The 9,943-nt window shown below is 54.1% G+C and overlaps 1 protein-coding gene across 1 annotated transcript; it reads right to left on the bottom strand.

Annotated features, from left to right (window-relative positions):
* Positions 1-2,148: 2,148 nt before the first annotated feature.
* ZFP36L1 (ZFP36 ring finger protein like 1) lies at positions 2,149-5,785 on the bottom strand. Its single transcript, XM_074824403.1, has 2 exons — positions 5,548-5,785; positions 2,149-4,679 (listed from the first exon to the last, which is right to left on the bottom strand). The coding sequence occupies exons 1-2, from the start codon at positions 5,602-5,604 to the stop codon at positions 3,729-3,731; spliced, it is 1,008 nt and encodes a 335-aa protein (XP_074680504.1). The 5' UTR covers positions 5,605-5,785; the 3' UTR covers positions 2,149-3,728.
* Positions 5,786-9,943: the final 4,158 nt, after the last annotated feature.

Raw genomic sequence — 9,943 nt, 5'->3', positions numbered from 1 at the left:
ACCAAGAGGCAACTGGCACACACAGCCATACATGCTGGCTGTAATTTCCAAAGACAGCTAGACATGTTGAAGGTGGATAGCACTAGAGTCTTCAAAGCCAAAAAATAAGTGACAGCTAATGTGTGGAGCCGAGGCACGGACCCTGTCTGCTTACAAGGAGTGCACAGCAAGCATCCATGACTAACAAAATGTACAGGAGGAGGAGCAAGAGCCACCATAGGCGTCCCCCTGCCCCACAGGGGCTAGGCTATTACCAACCATGGTGAACTGCTAGGGAACACAGATGCTAACCCTACGAGAAACAGCATGGACAACTCATCCATGGTAAATCCAAGGAAGGAGAAGTCCTTCCAGACAAGCTGCTGCCATATATCCAAGCTGTAATGAATGCTAATTGATCGGATCAGGCAAATCCCTGCATTGCTGAAGGCTCTTGCGTGCTCTCTCTCTCTCTCAAATTACTACAGAAAGTAAACTTCTGATGCTGCCTGTTCTGCTCTTCACTATCCCCTGTATGACCTAGCTCAAAGTTAGTTTCAAAAAGCAAAGCACTGAGTGATAGAGCTTTTATCATTAATAAACCCACAGGAGAAAAATGGTGCTGGCTTCTCAGAACCAGTGCACTAGAAGGACAAGGGAAGTACACAGGTACCATGAGTGAAGACCTTTTAGCACAGCTTCCCAGTTGTTTGCCATACCAATAGCACCATGTAACTAATACAGCTATTTTCTTCATCAATTATTAACTGGGCAAAGACTATTTGTTTGAAGAGCTGCACAGAAAGTCCAGAGAGGAAGCGAGCAGTTTCAAGCTCCACGTGCACACCCTGCAACAGGCTTGGGATCCTCTCCAGATCAGATATGCCTCGCTCTTCAGGGGCCAACAGCTCAGCTTCCAGCAGCAGGGAAGGAGGCAGACCTGGGTGCCTGCTGCAGCCGGGCACGGGTCTTCCAGGCAGAAGCCCGTCTCTCATGTGGCCCCCATTGCCTTTGTGCCCAGGGACAAGGCTGTGGTTAGCAGAAGGTATCTGAAGGCCATTGAGCAGTACCCAGGCTGTGCCCGAGGCTCTTCTCTCACGGATCAGCACGCAGACTGCACCACGTGCTAGTTACGTCAGCATCTACTGAGCAAACTCCCCATACAGCTTTTGCACTCTTCATGGGAACCAGCTTCTACCAGCCACACTCTCCTTCCACCATCTTTCCTCCACCTAGCTCACCTTTATTGCCAGACCACACAAGAAAGCCAGCAGCAGGGAAGGTAAGCCTTGAGGTATCCTGCAGCTTTAGTTTGGCAGGAACTTTTCCAACATGAATTAGGAAATGTCTCTCCTGAACACTGAGGCATGTCAAGACAGTTGGAGGATTGGTGGTTCAGCAGCAATATTCCACCCCTGATTTGGAAGAGAGCTGGAACTGTTTCAGATGAAGAAGAGCATCAAGCTTACTCCAGAGCAGAGCTCAAAGGTGAAAACACAAGACTTACACCACAAGCAGCACTGGCAAAGAAGTATCCCTAAACAAAGCTACTGGCTTCAGAGGTTTCTGGGATTGCTGACTGATGCTTCAAGGGGTACGAGGGCTTGAATGCGACAGCAGGGTGATCTGTGTGCACACACTTTGCTGGGGTTCATGTTCCTTTCCTATGCAAAACACCAAACAGCTGCTCTGCCAAAGCAGACCCGTACCACTAACAAGCCAGGCCTGAGATTTGGGAAATCTGTAACCACCCACCTGTAATCCATCCCACTTTAGCCTCACTCAACACATGTACAGGCTCTCCATTCCAGGCCCCAGGAACACAGGGCCCACAAGCAACAAAAGCCAATCTAAGGTTTAAGCTACACCGATCAGAAAAAAGTTTGCAGGAACAGACCGAGCGACTCAAGATGGGAGGAGGACTCCGTAAGAAACAGAGAGAGTTAGAGGCCACCAGGGTAGGTCACATCAGGTTATTTGGTGCCATTGATCTGTGCACCCACACGCTTGCAGGGCTGACCTGATGAATCAGCAGGGAATGACAGAGGGATGCCTGAGCACACAGTGGGCAGGCATCTCAAGGGTCAAGAGGAGGAAAATATCTGCATTTGAGTGGTTGTCTAAAACCAGCCCCTGGATTTTTATAAGTAAAACCATCTCCACTGTCAGTTTCTTGAAAAAACTTGGGGTTTATTGATTTAAACTGCAAACAGTCGTTACAAAAGAGATTCTCTTTTAAATAAACTCACACAAAGAGGAAGAAAAAGCAATGTAGTGAACAGTAACAGGGGAAAAAAAAAAAATTACATTCATCGTTCTCTTTGTGCCAGTCCCATTCACCTCAGCAAGGAAAACTCCAAACTTGGAATACAGAAACGCAAAGACAAACTGTATTTGGAATGTCTTCAGATAGGCACTTTGAGCCCAAGGCTTTTCTCCTTTAAGAATCTACACAAAAGGAGGAAGAAAGATCTTCCTTCCATGCTGTCTCGCAACAGAGCTCAGGTATGTACATTCTAAAGCCCAGGTAAGCAAGACCCAGGGGAGGGGAAGAGGGTAAGAAGAAAGGCAAAGAAGCACATTAACTCAATTTGCAGTCCAACACAAAAAAAAAGGGGGGGAATTCTAAAATAAATAATCCAAACACAGTTTTTGCATTTTTTTAAATTAATTTTTCATTTTTTAAAATAAAATAACCAAAAAAGTGTAAAGTTACAAAAAATGTCATTGTAGTATAATATATTAAACTGTGGGGAAAAAAGGAAAAAAGACACTTCACAATCTTAAGATTAATATGGAAGATCATAATTTAAACATAAAAGAATATATTCTATGGATTCATCATCCCGATAAATATGAACAAAATTAACAAAAAAGCATAGGTTTCGGCAATAAATACGTTTTGATAAGTTAAATAAGCTTTCTTATATTGTTGTGCAGTGACAAGCAAAATTTGCTCTCCAATTTCTGAAAAGTTATACAAAATTAAAAACCCAGAAAAAAATAAAAAGCTTGGCGTGAGTGCTCTAAGATAGGTCTAAAGTACTCTAGAGCAAAACCATTAAAGCTATGTCTACTGGAACTTTGTTTACACGAACTTGTGTGTGTGGAATGACTTCCATCGGCCCCACCCCCTCTATTTCTTTATTTGTTTAAGATGTCACATGAATACACGGGGAACTTTTAGCACCAAAATCAAGTCTCTCCTAGTCCATCTGGTTTTTGTTTTCTTGTTTTGTTTTCTTCCTCCCAGTCGAAGTCCCACTCATGTTACAATCTTTGTCCGTTCTCAGCTTTTCTTCCTGCAGACCTGAGCGGATCCAGGCAAGATTAGTCTTTAAGGGGAGGAGGGGGAAGAGGACTGGATGTTAACGCCTGCCCACATGCCTGCAGCCTAGCGGAAACTGGCCAGTCGGGAAGGGACTGGGAGAGGGCGATGCAGTACATGGCCAGTGGAGGGAGCTGGATCCGGACATTTCCTGCACATCTGGAAGTGCACAGAGCTGCTGGTGCCCTCTGCAGCTGGAGAGGTAATACAGTCACAGTGAAAGTGTTAAAGGCACTAATTTTGTAAACGTTATTGCTTTTCATCGTAATTTGGCACTTGTGGTTTAAGCCAGTGGGTCTACAGCAGGCAGGTGGACATGTTAACATCCAGCTCGGACTACTGGGGGGAGGGTGGGGGGAGTTCAGCTTAACATGGTAATAGAGGTGGGGGAAGGGGGGGGGGGAGCAAGAGGAAACCCAGATTAGTCATCGGAGATGGAGAGTCTGCTGAAGATGGGAAGACGTCTTGAGGTGTCCAGGATAGGGGAATCTGAGCCGCTGTGGCTGCTGCTGGAGCTGCTCAGATAGCCCTCCTGGTCAGAGAGGGAGTCCTGAGGACTGGGCGGCGAGTCAAACATGTTGGGGGACTCGGACATGGGCCTGAACAAAAAGGTGGTGGGGGAGCTCCCGCTGGGCACCTGCACCCCCATGCTGGGAGCGAAAAGACTGACCAGCTCCTGGCTGGAAAAGGTGAAGGGGTTGCTGGCGCAGTCAGGCAAGGTGGGGGAGCCCAGCAGGTCGTCGGCGCTCAGCATGGGCGGCGGGGTGATGGAAGTGGGGCTGTCCAGCAGCCCGCTGGCAGCAGTGCTGGGGAAACCGGCGAAGCTGAAGCTGTGCTGCAGGCGGGGTCTGTCAGTGACGGGGGGCTCCCGGCTCCCCGCCACGGCGCGACGCTCCTCCGCGTTGTGGATGAAGTGGCAGCGCGGCCCGTAGGGGCAGAAGCCAATGGTGTGGAAAGTGCGGCAGAGCTCGGTCTTGTACTTGGGGTGGCGGGTGAGGCTCCGCAGCTCGTGGATGCCGTGGGCGAACTGGCACTTGTCGCCGTACTTGCAGGCGCCGTTCTCCTCGAAGGGGCGGCACAGCTCCGTCTTGTAGCGGCTGGAGTTGACCTGTCCCCCGGGCTGCTTCTGCTGCAGCAGGCGCTCGCCGCCCTCGGAGAAGGAGCGGTCCCGGAAGCGGCTTTCCCGGGGGCCCAGCATGGGAGCCGGCTCCCCTTTCAGGCTGCTGAGGAGCTGGTTCTGGTGGAACTTGGAGTTGGGCAGGGTGACAGAGTGCCTCCTAGGGAAACCCCCGCCGGCCGGGGTGCCCACCGCCTTCCTGTCCAGCAGACACCCGCCGACACCCGAGGGGTTGTAGTTCAACATCTTGTTGCTCTGCGGGGAGAAAACAAGGGCCGGTCACTGCCACCGCCTCCTCCGGCCCCCCCCGCGCAGCCCCGGCAGCACCCCGCGGTACGGCTCGGCGCCCCGCCGGCTCCCGGCCCCCGCCGCCGGGCAGCGAGCAGGGCGGCCCGGGGAGCGGCGGCCGCCCTACCCCGACGGGCCCCCTCCCTCCACGGCACCCTCTGCTTCAGCCCCCTCCGCCGCCGCCACCCCCCCGTCCCCCCGCGGAGGGAAGCAGCGCAGCGAGCCGAGCGCCAGACGCGGGGGAGCCGCCGGCTGCATCCAAACCAACTCAGGGGCCGGAGCTCCCTTCTGGGAAAGCCCCCCGGGGAACGGCGGCGGGCGGGAACGGCTGCGCGCAGCGCCGGCCCCACCGCGCCCCCCCGCCGGCAGCGGCTCCCGCCCAGCCCCCGCCGCCCCCTCCGGCGGGGCTGGGCGAGGGGCGGCCGGGGCCCGCGGGGAGGGAGCCCCCGCCCGGCCCCGCGGCAGCGCCGCCGCCGCCCGCCGCGCCGCGCCCGGGCGTGTTGCAGCGCGGCGGCCCCGGGGGCAGGGGAAGGAGCCGGCCCCCCCCCCGCCCGGCGCCGCGGCTCAGCCCGCCGGCAGCGCGGGGTGGTGCCCCCCGCCCTCCGCGGCGGCCCAGGCGGGAAAGCGCGGGCGGCGGTGACCGGAGACCCCGCGCCCCGCGACGGGGCGGCCGCGCTCGGCCCCCGCCCTGCGCCCTCCGGCGCCGGCGCCAAACTTACTCCCGAGCAGAAAACGGGGGGAAAAGAGGAAAAAAAAAAAAGCGAACCCGAAAAAGAAACTCAAAGAAGCTCCAGAGCCCCGAAGCCGGAGGAGCAGCTCCCGACGGCGCCCTTACCTTGCATAAAACTTCGCTCAGGTCGAAGATGGTGGGCGACACCAGGGCTGTGGACATCTTCGGCGAGCGAGGGGGGAAGCGGGTGGGGCCGCGGCACACAGACACGAGGAGTCACGGCGTGGGTAAGGCACAGCCTCCAGCGCCCCGGCGCGCAGCCGCCCCCCGCCGCTGCTGCTGATGCCGCCACCAGCCCGCCCGGCCGCCGCGCCCGCTCGCCGCTTCCAGCGGGCTCGGGGAAAGCTCAACTTATAAAGTTTCGGACTTACCCCGGGAGGAGGAGCCGGCGGCGGGAGGAAGGGGAGGGGAAGGAGGAGGACAGGGTGATTGACACCGCGACTGAATCACCCGGGCGGGCAGGCGGGCCCAGAAAAACTTTCGGGAGGAAGAAGGGGAGGGGGGGCGGGGAGGGAAGGAGAAAAAAAAAAAAAAAAAAAAAAGAAAACGGAGTGGGGGGGGAAAAAAAAAAAGGCGGCGTCGGGCGGTGGGGGGTGTTGGCCGCCCTCCCCCGCGCTGGCGCAGGCGGTTGTGCGGGCTGGCGCGCGGGCCTGCGCGGCGCTGTGCGCGCGCGTAGCGCGGGGCCCGGCGCGGGGGCCGCGCGCGCGGGCGGAGCCGGAGCAGCACCCCCCGCGCGGCCTCGCGGCTCCCCGGGACGCGGGGGGGGGGCGGGGGGCGGTGCGGCCCCCCCGGAGGGAGAAGCCCCGAGCGGCCCCGCCGCCGCCTTCCCCGACGCGCGGGGCCGGTCCCCAGCCGCGGCCGGCGCGGGTCTGGCCGCTTGGATTCAGAGTTGGTTTGGGTCCGTTTTCGGCGCGGCCGCTCGCCCTCGCGTTTTGGCGAGCTGACCGTCTTTGTGTGCGTTAACATCGGCCGCCCCCCCCCCCCGCCTCCTGTTTTCCTAATTTTTATTGAAACCTGGCAGGCTCTGCTAGGGGAAATGGCTCCCAAGCACTTTAAATTGTTAAAATATGGGTTTGCCCTTTAAAAGGGTGTTTGATAAACTCTGCCTTTTCTCCCTGTGTCGCCCTCTTCCAGTGCCCAGAACTCAAAATTGTAAAACTGAAAAAAAAAAAATAACGTCTCTGAGCAAGTAATCTGTTCCAGATTTTAGTAGGCAAAACTATGATTCATACTGATATTGATATGGCGGGGAGGAGGGGGGAGAACGGCAGCAGTTTCCGTGTTTAAAAAAAAACCAAACAAAACTCTTGAAGGTTTGTCGATACTGGGGTGCCTCAGCGTGAAATCTGCGGTCCCTAAACCTTTAGCCCCAGCTGAGGCAAGGCTCACCCTGACTATCGCTTTGGTGGGTGTTCCATCTCAGGCCGAGCGGCAGCATGTGGGCCTCTGCCCCGCGCAGGCAGGCGAGGGGGGCCCTGCCCCGGCACCACGGACTCTTCCTCCTGCCCTGCGCTCCAGCTTGGCTGGGAGGAAAGAAACGCCTGCCTTGGGCAGCACAACGCCGACTCGAGCGGCCATCGCACCGAAAACTTTAAACAAATGATCCACTTCCTCTTCTGTTTGCTTTACAGTCGCAGGATCTGGACTTGGAGCTGGCAGCTGATCTTTTCCCCCCTCCTTCGGTCTTCAAGAACGGCCAAAATAACCAACTGAGAAACGCCCACGGGCTCTGGCTATTGCAGATTTCTTTTTTTTATATTATTATTTACTTAGGGAGAGCAATCAGGTTCCTCGAATTTCCTTCTCTTTCTAGTTTCTTTTTTTTTCCTTGCCTTAGCCAGAGTGAGGAGTAACCAGGGGAGAGACCAGCCTATTATTTTCTGCAGTTGTTTACTCATTCTGTAGATGGTGCTTGTTCCCAGGGCTCTGAGCCTCTCTATAATTAAACCCATTTTAATTGTTAGGTTAGAAACGTCATTTCGGGGACTTTCCAAGAGTTACCGAGAAAGCCAGCCGAGATAACTATTTCACTACTGAGTCGCTCCCAGCCCAGCTTTCGCCCCGGTTCCTCTCGGCAGCCAGTCACGGCGCGAGGCTGAGCAGAGGGCTCGGTGCGGGAGAGCAGGGAGCCGAGGGCCAGCAGCCCCGCCACCAGCACAGCTGCCTACCCCCGCTGCTTTTTGCATTATTCGCTTGCCCCGTGCGCATTTGTTTTGGAAACTTGAGGTTTAAGGTTGCACATTTCCATGGGTCAAGCAGCGAAAGCTGAAGCCGAGAAGGAATTTTTTTCCAGCCATTTAGCTTGGCAAACCCCGACTCCATGGTGGTCTGCTTTGCATTGGCTGTGCACATGCTCAGATCAGGAATTTAGCTGCTCACCCCACCTCGTGGCTAAAAGTCAGAGCCCTCCGGGCCAGAGTGGGAATTTGTGTGGGCATGAATTCACACCAAGCGGAGGAATGAAAAAATGGGAGCCTTGCACCTCCCGCTACAGCTCTGCCAGAACTTTGATAGATGCAAATGAATAAAGATAGGTAAATGAATAATGGGAAGTCAATTATTAAAGAAGATTACTGAAAAAGTGGATGAATGCAGTGCCATGCTCGCTAGCCTTCTCATATGGGTCAATCCGTCCAGGCCCAGCACATTCTAGTTGGGATGCTACAGCTGGGCCCAGGAAGCAGGAATAAATGTCCAGGACTTCCCGAGCCTTTGCCAAATCCGTCCTCGGCGCAGGAGCAGCTTCTGGAGCATTCTTGTTCCCTGGTTCCGATGCAAGCAGATGCTAAACTTGTCTCAAAAATACAGAGGGATAAGATTCTTTGGCAGACCTGTGAACACATTTAATGGTGGAATTAAGAACCACGTTCCTGAATGAGCACTGAAATGGGCCAGAATGGCCAGAAAACAGGGAAGAAACAGTGAATGAAATGATAAAGGCAGGAGGTGTAAAGGAGTACTTTTTTCAATCATGTGTGTGTATAAAACTGTGGGCTCGTTGGCACATGATGCTGTGGAGGTCAAAAGTATAAATGGGGTCAAAAAAGCAATTTGACAAATTTATGGAGGAAAAGTCCCTGGAGGTTTACTAAAGGCAAAGGCAGACCTCCGTGGCACGTTGCTGGACAATGCACAGCAAAAGTATCACTCTCCCATTCCCCCTGTTTTTCCCCCTAAGCATTGACTGCGCTTGGAGGTAAGAGGAAGGCCACAACAGACATTTGATCTGACCCAGTTCGGTTATTTTTACATAGTTAGGGTCTACTTTTATGCTTTATACTCTATCTAACCCTGATGGGCTTGGAGGGTCACCTCACAAACTTGGGATTAGCTGTGCAATGTCAGATTGTTTGGGCCAGGCAAGAGGAGGTCAGCACTGGAAAGTATGAATCAGCACTATCTGGTCCCTGAGCTGCTGAGCATGGTTTCACATGCTGGCTTCTGCTCAAGGCTGGAGAACAGTCTCACGGGCAGCTGCACTCCTTACCCGGTTTAACTCCCCGTCCGGGTAATGAGAGGTTACTTTGAGCACTGAGTATAAAGCGAATACAAGTGCCAGCTTTGCCACAAATACATTTAGTGATGTTACAGCTCCCATAGCAACAGAAGAAGATTGCTATCTTAAGACACCTCCACTTATCTTCACCTGGAGCCGTTCAACAATAGGAAGCCTGCAGGTCTGCTTGCGTCAGTTGGAGTTACCGAGCAAGAACATGAGTGCAAAAAAGTCTGAATTGTTGAAAACAAGGCGGGGTGGTGGTGGTTTGGTTTGTTCCCTCTCCTACCACCCAGTTCCCAAAGTTTCAAGCTAGGAAAGGGAAGTGCTTTCATCACAAGCAAGGTTTTCCCCTGTGAGTTTCAGATGAGTTAGGCATTTTGCTCCCTCACTCCCATGGGAATCTTCAGGTAGATAGACGTGTCTTTTCTGCAGCGGTGGTCCCATGTACAGAGGCTGGGGACGGAGGAAGGACAAACCTCCTGCCTTTATTTCTGCTGGGGGTGTAAAATGAGTCAAAGCTTTCTACAGTCGCTATTCTATTCATATCTTTTGGGTCCGGTGCTGTTTTTGTTGGCTGTGTCCCGGGAGGTGGAGGTGTGGAAGTGCCTTTCTGCTGGTCTCCGCAAGCGGGTGTCAATGTTTCCTCCGTTCCAGGCACCTACTTGGACGCTGCTGTGGCCTTTAGGGGGAGTAGGCGGATGTCAGTGTGGCCATTCCCCGCCTGTCCCTAACTTTTTAATGCTTCTTTTTATTTTGGTCTTGCCCTCCTTCCATGGAACATCTCTGGATAGCCACTGGGAGGTGTGAATGGCTCGGGATGGAAGCCACAGCTTGTAGGTGTGCCCTCTGCCAGGCTTTTCTGGCACCCAAGGAAGCCCGGCCTCCTCCTGCTCCCAAGTGAAAGGGGTATTACCAGCTGCTCGGTGAGAAAACAAATTCGCAGTGATACAGGAAAGTGTGTTAAGTTGGTGGGAAGCAACGGGAGTGAGATTCCTGGCAGTT

Source organism: Strix aluco, chromosome 4 (genome assembly GCF_031877795.1).
Source record: "Strix aluco isolate bStrAlu1 chromosome 4, bStrAlu1.hap1, whole genome shotgun sequence".
Taxonomy (NCBI): domain Eukaryota; kingdom Metazoa; phylum Chordata; class Aves; order Strigiformes; family Strigidae; genus Strix; species Strix aluco.
Note: the sequence above shows the minus strand (reverse complement) of the source record. Positions and strands in the feature narration are given on the sequence as shown.